We start from the raw sequence: 20644 nt of genomic DNA, 5'->3' as shown, positions 1-20644 counted from the left end.
GGCATTGCAGTGACCGCTTCTCCTCTGACCCTGCTGTGAGGCAATTCCTGGGCTCCCAACCCGGCCACCGCTGGTTCATTCACTAACCGGTTCTCACCGGCTGCCTCCGTCACTCGACACCCGCCCGCCCCCGCCTCTCCACTTTAGGCCCCGCCCCTGGTGCCCAAGCGACAGCTCTGATTGGTGGCGCGCGACGCCCGTTACGGAGTAGTGTGTGTCACGAAACGCCTGTGCGGGAGGAAGGCGGCGCTGGCGGGTCCCCGCCCCTCCAGCTTCCTCCGCGTTGGCACCGCGCTCTGCTGAGCTGCCCGCTTGCTGCCGCCGTCGCAGCTGTATGGTCCAGCGCCGCTCCGCCGCCGTCGCACCCCCTCCGCCAGCTCCCCGGCCTCCAGCTCCTCTTGGTTCTGCTCTTCCTGCCCCCGGCGGTGGCGCCCGCACCCCGGCTGTATGATCAGGCTACAGTCTTCAATGAGTAACCATATTCCTGTGAGTACCGGCCCCGCCGCCCCCGCCTCTGGCCTCCGGGGCCACCCGCGCTTCGCCTCCTCCCGGCTCCTCCATATTGGCTCTTTGTTCTGCCGGCTCCGGCGGCTCCTGGAGTCCTTTCCGCGCCGGGCGGCGGCTCCTCCTCAGCCGGGCCGGCCGCAGAGGAGGGAGATGGCGGAGTTCTTGGTCGCCCCCACCCCCGGCTCCCTTCCCGGCCAAGGAGGCGGCTCGACACAAAGCCGCTTTGTGAGCGCGGCTGCAGCCGGCCCCACCTGCCTCCCCTCGGTGCGTGTCCGGCCGCTGCTTTCTCTCCGTGTCCCTAACGGCCGAGCGCAACCAACGCCCCGCAGCCCCGGGAGGCGACCGGTCCCCGCCAGCAAAATGGCTTCGTGTCAGGAGCCTGACGGAAGCGTGATTCAGGCCCGGGATCGACCCAGCTCGTCCCCGGACGCCTCGTGCGGCCCAGCTGGCGCGCTTCATTCGCCGGGGGCGAGAGTCCCTCCGCCCCCCTGGTGCCCTTCCCGGTGTGGAAGGTACCAGGGCGGGGTGACTGACCAGGGTGTCACACTGATCCGGGCTGGGCAAGCGCCGAGACAAGCCGAGGCTTGTCCGAGGACGAGGCGTGGGCGTCTGCCGGCCGGGCGGTGTCGCAGGGAGCCGAGGGCTGGAAAGTGACTCACTACACGCGGGAGGGGGAGCCCCGCTAGAAAGTCATGATTGAGTCGTGGCTGTGTGCAACTTACTGCCAGGCCCATGGATAGCCCCGCTCAGACACGACGAGTGACTGCCTTTGTTAGAGACATACCTGCCTCAGGCTGGGAGACCAAAGCCGCAGACTCCTCGTGCAGCACTCCTTTGTCCAAGAAATATGAGGCCTGTTTCTCTGTTGAAGTGTCTAGCTAGTCTGCTTCCGACTAGATTTGTGGAACCCCTTTGTTATTTGTATTCTTTTGGTTTGAGAGGGGATGTCAGTGGAGATAGCCTTGTTTTAAACACGGATTAATATAGGTATTTTCATAAGTGCATTGTCAACTTCCAGTAGCTTCTTTGCAGACTCAAAAATACCCAACTTGCTCAATGTTTGTTAAAACAAAGAGGGGTCCTGTGGCACCTTAAAGGCTAACAAATTTATTTGGGCATAAGGTTTTGTGGGTAAAAAAACCCCCACTTCTTCAGATGCATGGAGTGAAAATTACAGAGCATGTTAGTTAGACATCTACTGTGAATGTACCAGATAACTTGACTGAGACTGTTGTAGTTAAGAACATAAGAATGGCCCTACCAGGTCAGACCAAAGGTTCACCTAGCCCAGTACCTATCTATTGACAGTGGCCAATGCCAGGTGCCCCAGAGGGAGTGAAGCTAACAGGCAATGATCAAGAGATCTTTTTCCTGCCATCCATCTCCATCCTCTGATGAACAGAGGCTAGGGACACCATTCTTTACCTTTCCTGGCTAATAGCCATTTATGGACTTAGCCACCATGAATTAATCCAGTTCCCTTTTAAACACTGTTATAGTCCTATTGTTGTAGTTGTATCTAGTATCAAGAGATATCAAGGTGGGTTGTCTTGTGAGTATATGAAAAGATTAATGTCAGGAGCTTTGTCTGTCTTTACTGTGACTGAGTCAGTTAATTTTTCTGCTTCCATTACCTTATCAGTATAATGGACAATATTTTAATATTTACTACTTCACAAGGTATTCATTAATTAAGACTTCTGATGAGAGACTAAGTATCACTAATAAAGAAGGAAAGACTGTGAAGGGGGGGAGAGAGGGAGTACTTGGGGGAAGGCAAAAGCTAAACAAAGCAACTAGCAGATGGTAATTTTTGAAAGTCAAAGCAGTGACACTTTATGCACATGTGTCAGTTGATAGCGAACCAGCTGTATTTTTTACAAACAATAGAAGTAGTCAAATTTCTGACTTGTGTGACATATTAGGATTCTAATTTTTTTTCCAAGTGTTTTTAGCTCTCATGGCTCCAGAGGGAGCCTTCCAGTGTTATGTCTACTTGAATCTGCACACTGACAGAAACAATGACTCAGCAGTCATAATTCCACCTGTTTCATCTACTAATCTCATTGGGCTGTCAACTTGGAAGCCCAGTGATGACACTTTAGGGTGCAACATTAATTATTCCATTGCTGATCCCTTTAGCAGATGGAACGGGAAAAGGGTTGGGAGGGAAGGAAATTAGAGAGAAGGCCGTAAAAGAGAGAGAAACCAAGAGCAGAAAAATAGCAGCAGACCAAAGGAGAGCATATTTCTTCAGTGAGTGATGCTGAATGTGTCAATAAAATACTAAATAGATAAGTTTAGTTGTAAAACAAAAGCTCTGTTCTCTTTGGTCTCTGTGCTAGCTCACTCTGGTGTCAAAAGGAGATCTGCTGTGGATTGAGGTATGTAGGGAGTACTGAGTTTATATTCTGACCCGCAGACCACAACTAAACAAAATTCATTCCTCTCTTCAGAATGGGCCCCAGTTACAGGCTCTTCACTAAATAGTGCACTGCTTTGAATATATGGAAATGTTTGGGTTTTTTTTGATAATTACTTAATTCTAAATTAGTGAAGCAAGTTATCCTGTTATATCAGCAATACAAATTTTAGTTAAGATTTAGTTAATTACATATTACATATGCAGCCCATGTTGCTAAAGGGCTATGCTTATAATTCTCCGATGTGTGTGTATTCAAATATGCAGTTTAACTATTAATTTAACAGAAGTGAGATAATACAGTATTTGATAGAATTTTTGCCTATTTTTTTTTAACTCTTGAGAAGCAGAATCTTGCTATTACAAAGATTTATGGTTCATGAATCTGCAAATATATGTATCACCATGTCTATGTAACATGTTCTCATTTCAAAAGGATGGAAGATGCTTAATTAAGCTAACAAGATTCTAGTGGCTTGCTGTTTAACTATCAATAATATGCTTAGATGATACTGTACAAGACAAAAAACAGTCCTTGCCCTGAATAATTTTGCAGTTGGAGAAGTGGACAGGAAGCACTGGACAACTAAGAGGAAAGGAGTAACTTAAAATTAGGGTTTGATTACATGGGGGCATTCAGGAAAGTTAGTCTAAATTAACTGAAGGTGTGAATTTGAAACGGATTAGTTAAATCATATTTAACATCAGTGTGGACATTTATTCAGAATTAACATAGCCTGAATGAGAGCATCCTCGCAAGAATTAAATGGGGTTTATTTAAGACCCTTTAAATTCACATCTTCAGTTAATTGGGACTAACTTCTCTGAGAGTATCTGAGTAGACGCATGTCTTGTAAGCATTAGAGAATGAATGACTGTTGACATGTATGTGGGTTTTTTTTGCATGTTAATAAATTAAGCATCCTTTACCTGTGAAGTAGGAAGTCACTGTACAGATAATGAAACAGATTATTTGTGAGGTTACATGACTTGTCTCGGTCAGTCATACAGGAAGTCTGGCAGTCTCCCAGCTCAGTCCTACGCTTTAACCACAAGAATATCATTCCTCCTTGAAGCATTTCCAGCATATAGTATGTTGTGTTCCAGGCACTGGGAACCTTCTGCTTGAAGTGATATATGGACAAGTTTTCTTCCAAGGAATAGGTCAATTTTATGACTGAAAAGCATGGATAGTATCTCTTCTTCATGTACATTAGTATGGATAACTCTCTTTGGTTACATGAAGATTGAAATCTTTTGAACAGCAATGTCTGGGACCAGTCATGGAGGGTGCAGGCCTTAGTCCCCCATGCCTCTCTTCCTAGTGGTGGCCATAACCATTCTTCATTTCCCTCTTAGGCCACGTCCAGACTAGGTATTAAAATCGATTTTAGATACGCAACTTCAGCTACGGGAATAACGTAGCTGAAGTCGAATTTCTAAAATCGAGGTACTCACCCGTCTGGACGGCGCGGCATCGATGTCCGCGGCTCTCCGTGTTGATTCCGGAACTCCGTTCGGATTGATGGAGTTCCGGAATCGATGTAAGCGCGCTCGGGGATCGATACATCGCGTCCAGACTAGACGCGATATATCGATCCCCGAGCAATCGATTTTAACCCGCCGATGCTGCGGGTTAGTCTGGACGTGCGCTTACTGTCTGTGTCGTCATGCTCCCATAACTAGCCGTGTTCTCCTGGTGGTGATTTGTCTTGCTAGCAAATTAGAACTAAATTAGATTCCTGTTCATTGTTACAGTTCCAGAAAACATTCACTAAGGGGTACCCTTTTCTACCCTTCCTTCAGGATGACACTGATTAGACATGAGTTTTCTAGTTTAAAGGTACCTTGGTGTGGGGGGTACTTGCATGCAAATCCAACATTTAGGTTCTACTGGTATTCATAAAATCATTGTTCAGATGCTGCCTAACCCTGTAGGTTCATACATTTCCACTGCTGAAGTTCTCTGGGTGTCTAAATTTCTGCTGGTGGGCAGGTGCACTGCCACTTAACTCATGCCTGAACACCTATATCCTGGGTGAGTGCACTGACCATTGGGACAGAGGGCAAGTATAAGTGCTGACTTGATTCAGGCACCTAGCTCCAGGAGAAGATTCATGGCTGTGAATCCTGAGTGGTAAGGAAGTGAAGATTGTGTCACACCCCTCTTCTTTGCATTTCCTGCTGGCTAGTTTTGATGGCTCCTTTGATGGCTTCTGTGAATCTTTTTTTAAGGTGCTCAACTTTCCCCAGGTATTCTCTTGGGGCTCTGGGGGCCTATCTTAGGGTTGTGAGTTCCATTAAGCGGTAGGGCACCTAAAAGTTTAGTATTACAATGCATAATTCCCTTTTCCGAATCTAGCCCTTATCTCAAAAGGACTTCTGGCTCTCAACATATATGCCCTGGAACTACAAACATTCCACCCCATGCTACAAAATTTAGAAGGCCAGAGCTTAGAAAACACATTTACGATGTATTACATGAACAAGTAGAGAGGCACTCATTCATCAACCTGTGTCAAGAAGCCATCAAGCTATGGACATGGTGTCAGCAATGTGGGATAATCCCCATAGTTCTCTACCTCCCTTGGGTCAGCAACAGTCTCAGACTTCTTTAAGCAGGCAGTCAGTCATGAATGGTCACCAAAGAAGTCCATCATAGAGCTGACATTCCACCATTGCGGGGACATCCTGTTGTAGGCCTGTTGGCCACCAAGGATAATACTAAATGCTTAATCTTTTGTTCCAGGGGAAGCATGAGACTGGATTTGTTGTAAGATGCCTTCCTTATATCATGGTCTCGTGTGCTTTCCCTCGGATTCCTCTAATTCCCAGAGCGTTATGCGGGATCAGAAGGGACAAAGTCACATTAATCATGATAGCTCTTTAACAGTTCTCCAGAGGGGTCAATTAAGCCTTACATGCATTGTTAATGTTGTAGTTCAGGCACTAAGCGGATCCTTGCAATGAGGCTCCACAGTAAACTAAGTATGAAATACACCTCTACCTCAATACAATGCTGTCCTTGGGAGCCAAAAAATCTTACCACATTATAGATGAAACCGTGTTATATTGAACTTGCTTTGATCCACCGGAGTGTGCAGCCCTGCCCCCCTAGAGCACTGCTTTATCGCATGTTATCCAAATTCATGTTATATCAGGTGGTGTTATATCGAGGTAGTGGTGTAACTGAAGTTTTTAAAATCACATTACTGCATCTTTCAAGTATCCCTGCTTGCATATGAGTGCTTATTTGCTTGAAAGCAGCATTCAGGGTATCCTTACATCCCTTTTTGCTGCCCAACAATGCAATATATACCATAAGGTATCTTCACTTTGAAGCATAAAGCAAGTGTAGCGGCCAAGAATAATGCTACTTTAGTAGACCTGTTGTGCATTGTTTAATGATTTGGCAGTGAAGAAAGTGGTGGTGGTTAGACTAATACAACTTGCTAACACAGGCATAAATCCAGCAGGTACCCACAAAACAGACAGTGTACATCCATTCTAACGTGAAGTCCTTGCTTCAGTTTTAGACCTCTCTTCAATGGACTCCCAGTCTGGCTGACTTCCATCTGTAATGTTGAAATGCATATGTTCGTCTTGCAACATTACTCTTCATTAGACAACTTTAATTTTCCTATCTTTTAAAATATTATATTATTTCTGGAAACATTAATGGGTCATATGTTTTCTTACATATGGAAACACGTGGAAGTTTTGAGTTTATGTAATAGGCACTGTTTCACAACGGCTCTACTGAATGGGAATTAGTGATGCTTGCACTCAAAGCACATATGTTATAGTAACAAGTCTTCTGTTTTTGCCTTATCCTTTAAAGGATGTAAATTCCATTTAGGGGGTTGGACGTTCTGTGTAAACTGGAAAGTATATACAGCAGATAACTGGAAGTATTGTGCACGAGATAAAGTTAATGATTTAAAGAGTCACTAATCTCCAATGAATATAATTTCAGTGTCTGCTTCTGATATGATTTTAAATCAAGACAAGAATATCTTCAGATTGTTCTGGGTGCTCTTAAAGGTAGCCTTTTTCTGAAAATACAACCGTTGAATAAAAGTTTGGTTAGAACTCTTTCATTTATGGCACTTTTAAAATGTTGGTGTATTATCTAAGTTAGAAATGCCGTTTTTGTCCTGCCATGAGTTCAGGGGACTGGAATAAATGATCTTTCCTTCCAGTTATATGATTCTGTACCCTGATCTTTGCAAGTATAATTCTGAAGTCCAAATATTACTCATTTGTATTATTGAGATACTTAGGATTTTAAAAAAAATAAAAAGTAATTTCTTTGACAGCTTTAGTTGTGCAAGATTGTAAGATATTCCAAGTGAGAATACTTTTTTGTATAGCTATTAAAGTGTCTTCTAGTAACTTGTACTTTAAGACAGTGACAGAAGTAACTTCTTGTTTTTGTTTCCTTCCTCTCTTTACAGCAGTTCTGTGGTGTTCTTGGTCACACATTTATGGAGTTTCTGAAGGGCAGTGGAGACTACTGCCAGGCACAGCACGACCTCTATGCAGACAAGTGAACTGTAGAAATTCATTACTACTCCACCAAGAAGCCCCCCTAAGAGCGATTAACCAGGATAAGAAGTGTTGAATTGAAATTGGCAGAGCATTTGACAAAGGAGTTCAGACCTGGATGGGGTAAACCTCAGCGCACTGCCTTTTTGCCTCAGTATTACTGGATTGAAGAATTGCTGCTTCTTGTTAGGAGGTTCATTTCATTTCCCATTGCTCCCAATTTCATACTTGCCAGCACTGAAAATTTTCAAGTGGAGTATATTGAACTAGACTTCAGTTTCACTACATCATTTCTGTATTAGAATTTTTTTAACCCTTTCACAATCTTGTTGCATGTTTTTTAACTAAATTAATATGGCACGAATGAATCGCCCAGCTCCTGTGGAAATCACCTACAAGAACATGAGATTTCTTATCACACACAATCCGACCAATGCAACCTTAAACAAATTTATAGAGGTAAGGTCTGTTGGACGGAATGCTTATTTACAATACATGTAATGCTTAGACTAGTTCATATTTAATAGTAATCTGTTTTAACCTGTCAAACTCAACTCTTAATTACTCTTCATATTGCTTTAAGACTTAATTAATATAGAGCAGTTTTCAACCTTGGGAGGTCTGCAGACTGCCTAAGATTTCCAAAGGGGTCTGCATCTCTATTCAAAATGTTTGGGCATCCTCAATTGAAAAAAGGTTGAAAACCACTGAAATAAAAACGTGTAAAGCATGCCTCATTGCTTTAAAAAATTTCAGATTATAAATATGGAGATCATTCCTCATCCATTTTTGAATTGAAACATAGTGATGCTGTCATCAACAAACAGTTGCAGAACAGGCAGGAAGCAGAGAATATGTGATCTAACTGAAGAAATGCAGAACCCTGACTGTGTCTAGGTTATCTCCTCCTTGTTTGAAAAAGTTGTTAATGAGTAGTCAGTAAGGGCACTAGCTTTGTCTCATTTTAAGCAGCATAGTTCTCCACTGCCACTGATTCATGACATTGAGGGAGAATTGCCACATACCAAGTTACTAGCACAGCTGAAGTATTTGGATTTTCCCATGGAAGTCTGGCCCTGCATAAGTAACAGCACAGCCCAGGGCAATGTGGTTGCAAGCTGTACTGTATGTGCACTTTCTATACAATTAATGGTGTCTTCCTTCCAAAGGGTCAAAGTCACATGGTTTCAATTCAGTTCAAAGTGTAGTAGGTGTTTGTCTTCGTTTTACATTGTAGGAAAGTTTAGTCTTGCTGATCATGCAAGCAACTTTTGGCAGACGTATGTAACCAAGATCAGATTCTCATTCCTGTGCTTTAATCACTGAATAAGATCCTGAGTATATAAGAGAAATAATCTTAACAGGCAAGCAACATCAGTTGCTTTACTATGAAGCTAAGGCTCTTTTACTAATTTGCTCATTATCTTAGTTTTCATCATGGAATTCTAGTTCAGGATTATTCATGAGTCCATTACTTTTGTAGTTCAGCAGTGTTCAAAAGTCCCAGTCATACTAGGCACTATACAAACAAAGGAATAGACAAGTTCCTTCCACCAAAGAGCTTGCAGTTTAAAGACAGATGAATGTAAGAAACGATAGTGGGATGGAAGAAGAGGTAACATAATATGGAGTTACACAGGCTGACAATGTGTGTACCTGAGTTATTGCAGATCACTTAACGTTTAGCTATCACTTAAGCATTCCATAGAAAACCATATCTCCTAGTGTTTTCTTCACATTAGTTTCCTTTGTACTGAACATAGTGACCGGGGATGTTGAAGCTAGTTAGATGAAGACTATTTTCCTATCTGCAGTTATAATCTTTGCCACCCAGGGAGTGATTTATAGAACAGAGTCAGCTGAAGATTTATTGCAGTGAAACTTAACAAAGAAAAAGCTATCGTAGAGCAATACAAGATAAAGCTTCCATAACGACCAGTTACAAACAGAAACCTGCTTTAACTAAAGACAACTAAAATGCTGAAGGCTGAAAGGCCAACTACAGCTTCCTGAATAATAAAAACCCAGAGATGCAGGTACTTGCATTTGATTAAAACATTAGAGTGGGGAACCCTAAAACTACTTTAAAAATAACAGCAGCAGTTCTCATTCAGTGGCAACATATGGATTTATTTTTGCATCAATTTTTCGCATAGCTCCTAACGTACCATAAAGAATAAATATGACTAGAGTAATTTAACTCTTTACCTTCTGACAGTTTGGAAGCATTCACTGTAGATTATTACTGACTTGATGATCAGTAAAAACGAACTTTACACTGAATGCTTCTGGCAGTAGGCAAGCAGCACTCCTGCAGTGGCCAGTTGGGAGTAACACTAATGTCAATACTCATTCTCTTGTGCTTAAAATGCTTGCTTTTCAGATTGGACACTGAGTCACAAAAATTAAGTGATTTGCCCAAAGCATCAAAGGGAGAAGCATATCAGTGTTTCCTGTAATGTCTTAAAACTAACTATGGAAATGCCAGTTGAGATTTTAAGTATATGTTGCTTAAAATTTAAACTAATCTGGTTTAGACTGTAAACTCTTTACAGGAGGGGCCATCTCTTAATCTGTCCAGTGTGTAGCATAATGGGATCCTGATCGTGTTTGGAGCCTCTTGTTAATACTGTAATACACAATGCATTGTTTAGAACTCTGTGCTACCAAAGGTACAACCAATTTAAGGAACTCGCAAACTTTAAATTGTGAGAATTTTTTTTAAGGATCAGCATCTGATGCTGATTTACAATGAAGTAAACAAAATAACAAGAGCTACACTTTAAACATTGTTTACCAAATGGAAGATAGTTGGTGGATGGGTAGAGGAGAATCTTCTTGAAACTTCCAAAAGATGTTAATACTGTTAAAGTACAAAAAATACTTTTGCTTTGCCTTACTCTGGCCTGGTCCACACTACACAGTTAAATCGATTTAACTCTGTACCCGTCCACACTACAAGGCACTTTAAATCGATTTTAAGGGCTCTTAAAATCGATTTCTGTACTCCTCCTCAATGAGAGGAGTAACCCTAAAATCGATATTACTATATCGATTAAGGGTTAGTGTGGACGGAAATCGAAGTTATTGGTCTCATTCCTTTAATGTAGCTACCCAGAGTGCACCGCTCCGGAAATCGATGGTAGCCTAGGACCATGGACGCACACCACCGAATTAATGTGCCGTAGTGTGGACGCATAAAATCGATTTTATAATATCGGTTTTATAAAACCGGTTTTAGTAATTTCGATTTTATGCTGTAGTGTAGACGTAGCCTGAGAGAGTCACGTCAGATGATTGTAAAATGAGGTAATTTTTTCCTTCTTAGGAACTTAAGAAGTACGGCGTTACCACAGTAGTAAGAGTATGTGAAGCCACGTATGACACCGCACCAGTGGAAAAAGAAGGCATTCAGGTTTTGGTGAGTGGCTTAAAAAGACCCATTTTAAGGCTTTATCAGACATATAACATTCACAAGCCCTTAATGTCTACTGCAAGTTCATGAATGACCTAAACTCTTTAATTTTAAGATTTCTCCTGGAGCTTCCTTACTTTAACTTTATTGGCAGGGGGGAGAAGGAGAACCTGGCACTTAAGAGTTGAAAGGTGAGACATATCACTTAAAAGCCCAAATCATCCTGCAAGCGTGCTTCCTGAGTAGCTGTACTTGGTAGGTGGAGATGGCACTTAATAAACATAGAACAGTATAATGTGCCTATGCTAAGGAATTAACAATCTGCAGGCAATGCTAGGGAAACTCTGGAATAATTATCCACTTGGTAACACTATTTCAGCTAAGTTGGTGGGAGCAACATTTAGTGCTTAGGGTGGACAGATAACCAGTGTGCACTGCAGTATAGTGCTTTATCCCTTCCCAAAAGTTGGCTTATAAACACAGGAAATTTGGGCTTGTTTAGCCTTTTTTTGCATTAAAAACTTAATAGGAATATCATACTTATCTAGGGACTAAATTTGGTCTAATGTCTTTGGGGCAACGGTAAGTGGAAGTAGAGGGTCCCCTAACATTGGAACTGATGTGGTTCTGCTACGAAAACAGGAGAGGACAGAATTTGGGGAGACACACACAGCCAAAATTTCCCGCAATTGCTCACTCTGGTTCAACTTCCTAGCAGTTCAGTGGTAGGGAGTGCTAATGTAGACAAGGCACTGGCACCTGCTTCAGTGCCAAGCATAGAACTGTTAAGACCTATCTGAGCATGGTTAGATAATAGTGTTGAACTTTGGAGACTTTCCTACACTAGCCCTTCCACTGTTGCATGGGTTTTTAATGTGGTGATATGAACAGATGCTGGGGACAAGATGGTCAAGATCTTCCATATGGCTAAATGGGAGATGAGTTCTGGTTGGATATTAGTTACAAAGGTGGCAGGGGTATGTCTCTGTGTAAAAAAGTTAAAAACCACTGCACCATTGTTGCTACTGCAGGAACTGAACTGATTGTAGCAATGGTGAAAACTTGAGACTAGAAAAGCTAGTACAGATGTCTGCTCCAGGAGTGCCAAGGTGCCACCTAATCTTCATGTTGAGAATTCCCCTAGTGTGGAGCAGTCCTTGGATTTCTAGGCAGTGGAAACACTGAATATTTGGCCACACATCCCTCTTACCCTCTGTTCAGAGTGCTACAATGCTCTGCCTATTCTCAGCTGGTGAGTGGCGGGGTTACCAGCTGGTGTAGTTCAGAGCAACCCCACGTATTGCTCTAAATTGCTTCAGTGTGAGTTTGGGGCACAGCAGAGAATGGCTCAGTACAGTGATGGGCCATATGAAGCATTGCTGTGCAAACAATAATACTGTAGACTTCAAAATAGGGTGTATCTTATTACGTATGTATGCATATTGAAAAGCCTGTTTTTCTTTATTGCTTATGCTGAGCTAGCAGCACTGTTTTATCCCTCTTTGCATCTGATTTTGTACACTCTTGAAACTATGTACAAATCTCAAAGTTGGAGAGCAGGGTAGCTAGTCAGCTACCTTAATTTTGAAAAGAAAATATATACTTTAGTTATTAAAAGTAGATAGTTCAGAAAACTTTAAATACATATCCACTGAAGCTAGTTTATTGTTGGTATTGTATTACCAACTTGTCAAGAACTGTCCCTGGGGTATTAGCCACTAAAATGAGATTTTCCCCCCAAAAAAGGAGGAAGGGGGGTATGGTGTACGTTACAAGAGAATAAAAATAATGCATGAAACTTTTTTATTGTGTTCCAGTAACCAATATAAGTAAACATAGAATAAAGCTACTTGTGTTTGACAGAGAGATGTCAGTCTTTAATTGAATCAACTACCTCCTAATACAAATCATACCTTTCAGCTATATTTCATTAAGTCTCATGACAGGATCTTTAGTCTAAGGGGTTATATTGAGGGATGGATTGACAATTAAGGAGACTACTTTACTTTCTCATAGTGGCTAATGTTCCCAGTTACAGTACAATCAGATTCTTTATGTGAAAGAAATTTGCCTTTCATTCTAGGATTGGCCCTTCGATGATGGTGCTCCACCATCCAACCAGATTGTTGATGATTGGCTAAACCTCCTGAAAGTTAAATTCCGTGAAGAACCTGGTTGTTGTATTGCTGTACACTGTGTTGCTGGTCTTGGGAGGTAAGTGAAACTTTAAAACAATCATAACCCTTTGGAACAGAGATAGCTAAGGGTATGGCTGTACTTGAAACTTTGAAGCGTGAGTGTGGTTGCAGCGCCAGGGCTGGGAGAGAGCTCTCCCCGCGCTGCACATAAACCACATCCTCTACAGGTGTAGCTTGCAGCACTGGGAGCCGCGCTCCCAGTGCTGCGGCACTGATTACACTGAGGCTTTACAGCGCTGTATGTTGCAGCGCTCAGGGGGGTGTTTTTTCACACCCCTGAGCGCGAAAGTTGCAGCACTGTAAAGCACCAGTGTAGCCAAGCCCTAAGGCTTTTTCAATTCTTTGGCATAAATGTTTCTTTGTAGAAATATAAGTGCTCAGCAGTCAAGCCTCAGAATTTACCTGGAATTTATAGGCTGGAAGATGGAGATTAGTTCTTATGTTTACACCAGCCCTTAATCTGGATTAAGGTAGGATGTGAATTTTAAAGCAGAATAGCTATTCTAGAATAACACCATGGTAGGCAAGCCCTAAACCTAGTAGATAGTGTGAAAATACCTGTGCTCTCATGCCTTTTCAACTGTTTCTTGATACTTAAAGGAATAAAACAGCAATATGCTTTAACTTTAACCTTGTTTATCAACTTTTTTTTCTTTATATATTAACTTGCTACTAGAGCTGGTCAAATAGCAGAGCATTTTTAAATGTATTTAGTCTATTTGCTGAATAGTACCTGACCAGCATATAGAACTGGTCAAACAGTACAAAAAAGCTTGTTGAATACTTTATTCAGAAAATACCAGTGAAAATTATTGAATATATTCACAGTATTATCTGACTAGTTCAACTAACTACGTCCCTTGCTCTTGTCATTTCCTTTCTGGCTCTGTAATGATCTTAAAGTATCTGAGTTGTTCCCAGTGTCACGCCTTTTTTGTTATCTTTTTCCATTCCTCCTGTTTGGAAATATTGCCAGAATCCTAGTAGCTAGAGGACTTATAACTATAGCCACAGATGAATGTGAGATAGTGAGAAGGAGGGTGATGGCACTGTCCAGAGATAACATTTGGTGAGAATCAAGCACCTGCCTACTGGTAGCTGGGAAAGAGTGTAAGTGTTGAGATTTTTTTTGTCTCAGAGCTCAGTCCCTAGATCCTTGTTGGGGACTCCATCTTATTCCTACTAGTCATAGGCTACCATATAAATGATTAAATTTCAAGACTTTCTTCTCTGGCCTACTGGAAGGGGTACCTTTTTCCCTTTCCGTTCCCACCCCAGAGCCTTCTGGTTGTGCGTGTCTACTACTCAAGTTTTCTGACTGCTATGAGGGGGTGTCTCTGGTGTTCTCCTCCTCCTGTGTAGGCCTCTGGGTATTAAGTCTTCCCAAGTGACTAGCTCCCATGTGTGTTTGCTGCTTCTAGCCTTCCCAAACAATAGCAGAGTGAAATGGACCTAATTCTTGTCAACTTCAGTTACTGCCTAGTCTTTTGAATAACAGTGAAAACAGATAAGACTAGTCAGTTTTTCTTTCTGCTGCCCAAGATAGTATCCAGCATCAGCAAGCATTGGAGCTGTCTGCAGTGTGGAGAATTCTATTTCTCTTTGAAGGCTTATTTCATTTGTAAGTTTCATTTTTTCACTTTTTTTTTAATTGAATTCATATTCTGCAGAAGTTAACAGCAATTGCTTATAAAGCTTTGACATGTAAGTGGACTTTCAAGCCTTGACAGGAATGCCAAATATTAGTTGTTTGACTTCACTACTTATGATTCAACTTCTTGGATACGAAAGTGACTTCTCGGCCATAATTACATATTCCATTATAAATTTGTATTTTTGACTGTTTAACTGTGAAAACATTTCAGTTTGGACTGATTTATCTCATACTTCTCAACCTGAACACTTTGGCAAGTCAGGAAAAATTGTCTCTTGTTTAATGATATTCAGGCATAAATAATTTGACTTTCACCAGTAATGACTTCCCAGGTATTCCACCTTGCAGCATCTTTTAAAAATTTGCTTTAGAGCATAGATTTCATTGAGAAGAATTATCTCCAACTAAATTTGAAGTTTTGTTTCTAAGTAGTTGTGATCATTACAATTGTTAAACAAAACTGAGTTGGGAAATGGGTTGAAAGTGTCAGTTAGTCAGTGAAGACTCAAATGAGGAAAACGTGGTCTCCAAAGAGATTTTTTGCAAAAATTGCAGAGTCTGAAAATGAACGCCTAAAAAATGTAGCCACTTTACTCATGCCATATTCCTCCATCTCCTGAAATGTCACTTTTGGTCAATCTCATTAACATATTGCTTCTCCTAATTTTTTTAGAGTAGTTTCAAAAACAATTGGTATACTGTGTCATAATCAAGAAGACATAAATGACTTAAATCCATATAGAAAAGCCATTTTATATGCTTTGAAAAGGATCTGCTGAGGTTTAAAATTTAACTTTTGCCATGTACATTTTAAAGATTTCTCTTGTTCTTCCAGAGCTCCAGTGTTAGTTGCCCTTGCACTGATTGAATGTGGAATGAAGTATGAAGATGCAGTGCAATTTATAAGGCAGTAAGTATTAAACCAGTGTCTGTTTATTCTTTTTAAGGCTGAGGTAGATAGTGAGGAGAGACTGCTCTATCAAACATAACCCATATACACAAGGGCATTGTGTAGAAATCTGGACAATAAAGAGAATATGGTGCTATTATACTTGTTTTTGAGATTTAAACATACAGTACATTTTATTTCCAAAGTAGTAATGAAAAAAAATTAAAGGTTTTAAATCAGTGACATTAAACCTGTGGCTCATAGGCCAGATCCCACCTACGTGATGTATTTACATAAGCCATATGAAATGTTAATGTTAGCTTCAGGCTCTCAGTTTTTAAACTTTTTAGCCTTCATAATTGCAAAGATAAGCTTCCAAACAGAACACCATTAATACATACTTTTCCTTAGTCATATCTGCAGAGTGGCAGGTATGCAAGAGAAATAATACACTTGGAACTCTGGTTGAGTCTGTAGTACTGATAGCTGGAAACAATTCCTCTTGAATTGTAAATTTCGTTTTCATAAGTGTTCAAGAGTAAATATGGACACATGATTTCACTTACCAATTTTTTGATCTTAATTACACTTGAGAGATGTTGCCACAGTTCAGTCTAGTTTTGAATTGGTTTTTCTTAACACTCTGACAGCTTAATGTTTGTACATTTTTAATTTGAGTCTGTCTTGTGTCCATTTTCACAAACTTCCTGGTTTGTACTCACCTAAAACAAAACAGAATACTACTGGTATACCTCAAGGAAAAAGCTTTATAGGTCAGCCTTAAACCATGCTATGAAGGTTGACAAAGTTGGGTTCCAAATAACTATGTTCAAAATTCTTTAAAAGGCCACATTTGTGGCAACTTTTTTGTAGGGTTGCATAAACGGAATGTGCTGTTATCACTACTATCATCTTCTGGTTCAAATGCAGTACACTTTTTCCAAAGTAAAAGATTTTTCCAATAACTTTGTGTTTTGAATGAATTTATCAATGACATATTAAGCAAGTGTAGTTAATGTTCTTTTAGTAAAAAACAGCTTTGACAGTGCCTCCTACTACATGAAACTTTTCTCCTGAGGGTTTCCCGAGATGCAGGAGAATGCTCAGTGTGCAAAAGCCTCGCCTTAGAGTACATCTGCTGAAACACCAAATGCCATCTGAAAAGGAGATTAGTTTTTTGATCTTATGTAACCATATTGTACAGTGACTGCAACTTGGTACTACACCTTAAAAAGAAATACACAAATTTCCCTTGCTTTGGTTACCATGCCATTAACTATTGTTTGCCCTCAACTATCTTAAAGATTGGGTTTTTTTTTAATGATTCTTCTCTCCCCCCCAGCCCATGAAGGTTATTTCAGGATAGGGTGACCAGATGTCCTGATTTTATAGGGACAGGTAGCTCAGCGGTTTGAGCATTGGCCTGCTAAACCCAGGGTTGTTAGTTCAATCCTTGAGGGGGCCATTTAGGGAACTGGAGTGTGTTAGATATAGATAGATAGATAGATAGATATTTTTTTTAAATAAAAAAATCTCTGGAGATTTGTCCTGCTTTGAGCAGGGGGTTGGATTAGATGATCTCCTGAGGTCCCTTCCAACCCTGATATTCTATGATATTTGGGGCTTTCTCTTATATAGGTGCCTATTACCCCCCACCCTGTGTCCCAGTTTTTCACGCTTGCTATCTGGTCAGCCTATTTCAGGAAATGTCACTTTTTGAAATAAAATATCATCTTTTGTTTCTAAAGATGATCTTCTAATAACTATCTCTGTCATTTAGGAAGCGACGTGGAGCCTTTAATAGCAAGCAACTTCTGTATTTGGAGAAATATCGTCCCAAAATGCGCCTGCGTTTTAAAGACTCCAATGGTCACCGAAACAACTGTTGTATTCAGTAAAGCCAGGCTGCCTTGGAGCTGCTGCTTTGGAGCTAGAGGATGGAAACTAGAATTAGGGAAACTACTTGCAGAAAGACAAGTAGGGCTGATAAATAGGCTAAATGAAGCTTCCTTAGGAGTCTTTATAGGTTAAAAGTATGGCAGAAATGCAACTTGTCTGTAGGTTAATATCCACCTGTTTGGAGAACTAGTAAATGTTTTGCTGTATGCTGTCTTTGAGATGTCTCCTTGGTCATAATTTGTATCAACTGAATTATCTTTGAATCATGTAGTTGTCTTATTAATCTATTTCCCAATAATAAAATCTGTCTCAATATGAAGTGTAGAGAGTTTAGGTGCCAAAAAAACCCAGCACAATATCTATATTTTTTTCTGTAAATTACAGTGGTGGTTCTTGTGATGCATGAACTACAACTATCTGGACCTTACATTGTCCTTTTTCCTACAATCATTTCAATATTGAGGATAGGGCCTATATGGTAATCTGCCTGCTCTCACAGTATGTTTGTCTCCCACAATCGCACTAGAATATCAGGATTTGCACAATCTTTGATTTTTACTAAGATTACAGTGACTTTTTTGATGTCTTTCGATAACCCTTTCTTTCCATTATCTAAACCTCTGCATTTTACAAATACATCAATTCTCTGGTTACTCGTGTAGAAAATAATTCTTTACATTGTACAGAAGCACACAGTCTTTAATGTCTCCTGACAAAAAGCCTTACATTTAAATTAATCTTGGCACTTCATGTGCAACTTAACAGAGGGCCTGAAAAAGATGGGAGGGGCTATTTAATATTTCTAGTAAAATGTTGCCTTTGTCTTGTGCAGGAAGTATAGAATATGCCCTTTACTTTACTTTAGTAAATATTTTTTTAAAATGTAGAAATGCTTAGTTATTGTAGCAAAAACAATTCTTAATCATAAAATTTCTGAAGATCTTGTATTTTCTTTTACTGTACCTCTTGAAAGTTGTTTACCAACTATTGCTTTGTTGAAAGTGTGATTATTTTTGTTTTGTTTTTCCCCTTGAGTTTCTGCTATCAACTGGGCAGACCTGTAATATTTTGTATTTTGCCTTTTGAGCTGCGTAACTTAATATTTGGATACTTGATAATTTGTTTTATTATGTAATTGATAAAATGGTGGTGTGTACTAATGTTAGTTCAACCATATATTTATACTGTCTTGGGAATGTGTGGTTATAGTTCTGTGGGAGAAATAATTTTGCCAGTGTTCACCAGCTTGTAAAGTCTAGTGCGAGAGCTTTAACATCTAAATAAATACTGAAATGCACTTAGTGAGTCTGCTGAAATATTTAGAGGTTTTTAAGACTTAACTGTGTACTCAATCAGAAATCCTAAATATGGATTCAGGAGCTTAACTTTAGGCACCCATTTGTTTATCTTGGCCCAAGTGTTCTCACTTCTGTAAGAAGATAAAAGATATTAATAAATGTATACTACACATTCATACAAAATAGCTGCTGCTGACACGCAATTAAAATATCAGAGGGGTAGCCGTGTTAGTCTGGCTCTGTAAAAAGCGACAGTCCTGTGGCACCTTATAGACTAACAGACATGCATCTGACAAAGTGTATTCACCTACGAAAGCTTATGCTCCAATACATCTGTTAGTCTATAAGGTGCCACAGGACTCTTTCTCAAATAAAATGTTTGTTTGCCCTTAGGAAGCAATCAAGTTTGAAGTAGCTCTAATGTTAAATTAGAGCTTATGTCACAAAGATGACTGAAAATGTAAAGGAACACTACATGGCTCTGTATAAAAACACACCTTTTTTCCAGTCTCAAGGGAACTAAGTATCAAAGAATTGTAAAGGAATAATACGAAACAATTCTACATTGACAAGGTTGACACTGTGCTCCAAATAGAATGTACCCCACAAATATTTCAGAACTGGAACCTGCTTAAATGTAGGTTTCCAAAATGAGTGTGGTGATATAGATAGCATCCTGATGAGAAGCTGGAAGCTCTTGCCAGTAGTAAATTTTGGGCACCTGAGTTAGTGTCTGACAGTAGCCTTCGGTGTATGTCCCCATTTCTCCCTGTTGTTGGCTTTAAAAAAGAAGTGCGTAATTTATTTTTGCATGCATTACTTCTGCTGCACAATTAAAGCACTGATCAAACTTGGTATGTATTCTGCATTTTAATAAAGGAAGAAAATCAGAACATTTAGATGTACATAAAGTGGGTGTGTCAGCAATTTCTTACCAATTTTTGCCATGCTACAGCGACCTCTGAAAGATTTCATTGAGGAAGGGGTTAGTCCCTATATAATCAAAGTAGTTAACACAGAATAACTTTAAGAAAATTAACTGAGTTCTAAAAAGTACCACATATACTTGTCCATAAGCTGAATATTTTTGGTAAAAAAGTGACGCATCAGAGAGCGGGGGTTGGCTTATAAATGGGTCTACACTAAAATTTGATGATTTTTAAACTCTATGGAATCATTGAATATCTAATACAGGGATCAGCAACCTTTGCCACACGGCCCGCCAGGTGGGAAGCTGCAGCCAGCACATCTCTCAGCCCGCACCTCTTCCCGCTGCTGCCATTGGCTTGGAGCAGCGAACTGCAGCTAGTGGGAGCTGCAATCAGCTGAAACTTCAGATGCGGCAGGTAAACTAGTCCCTGGTGGGCCGTGGGCCAAAGGTTGCCGATCCCTGATCTAATACATTGTGGTTTGTTTACTTGGAGCATCTGCAGGCATGGAATGGCGAACCGTGGCCACAGGGAGCAGAGGGGCTCCATGCCTGCGAACACTCCAAGTAAACAAAACATCGTGACCCACCAGTGGCTTACCCTGACGATTCAGGAGCCAAAGTTTTCCAATCCCTGAAGTATATGGTCGGCTTATGAAAGGGTCACAGTTTTTTTTGCTATTTTTACCTGTCCATTTTGGGGGGGTAGGCTTATAAATGAACAGGCTAATGAACGAGTATATATGGTAAGTGATTTTAACATGGCATTGTCAGGAAAGACAAGATGCTTTCAAGAACAAAGAAAGCATTACTGAGGTAGGAACCTGGTGGTCATAGGGAAGGAGGACTGGGAAGGCTGGAACTGGTTGGGCTATAACCTTTTAAC

The 20644-nt window shown here is 40.6% G+C and overlaps 1 protein-coding gene across 2 annotated transcripts; it reads left to right on the top strand.

Moving 5' to 3' along the window:
• Positions 1–248: 248 nt before the first annotated feature.
• On the top strand, positions 249–18829 carry PTP4A1 (protein tyrosine phosphatase 4A1). Of its 2 annotated transcripts, none has more exons than XM_050951056.1 (6): positions 249–486; positions 7390–7936; positions 10806–10898; positions 12976–13106; positions 15580–15654; positions 17414–18829. In XM_050951056.1, the coding sequence occupies exons 2-6, from the start codon at positions 7832–7834 to the stop codon at positions 17529–17531; spliced, it is 522 nt and encodes a 173-aa protein (XP_050807013.1). In that variant the 5' UTR covers positions 249–486; positions 7390–7831; the 3' UTR covers positions 17532–18829. The 2 variants fall into 2 exon arrangements, with proteins under 2 accessions (XP_050807013.1, XP_050807012.1); XM_050951055.1 differs by having other exon boundaries at positions 7387–7936.
• Positions 18830–20644: the final 1815 nt, after the last annotated feature.

Source organism: Gopherus flavomarginatus, chromosome 4 (genome assembly GCF_025201925.1).
Source record: "Gopherus flavomarginatus isolate rGopFla2 chromosome 4, rGopFla2.mat.asm, whole genome shotgun sequence".
Taxonomy (NCBI): Eukaryota; Metazoa; Chordata; order Testudines; family Testudinidae; genus Gopherus; species Gopherus flavomarginatus.
Note: the sequence above shows the minus strand (reverse complement) of the source record. Positions and strands in the feature narration are given on the sequence as shown.

What these genes read in the sequence shown, in the direction of transcription:
- PTP4A1 (XM_050951056.1), top strand. Translation starts at nt 7,832, where the DNA reads ATGGCACGAATGAATCGCCCAGCTCCTGTGGAAATCACCTACAAGAAC. An exon ending in CCTTAAACAAATTTATAGAG is followed by an intron (nt 7,937 to 10,805) that starts GTAAGGTCTGTT and finishes TTTCCTTCTTAG; the next exon opens with GAACTTAAGAAGTACGGCGT. An exon ending in GCAGTGCAATTTATAAGGCA is followed by an intron (nt 15,655 to 17,413) that starts GTAAGTATTAAA and finishes TCTGTCATTTAG; the next exon opens with GAAGCGACGTGGAGCCTTTA.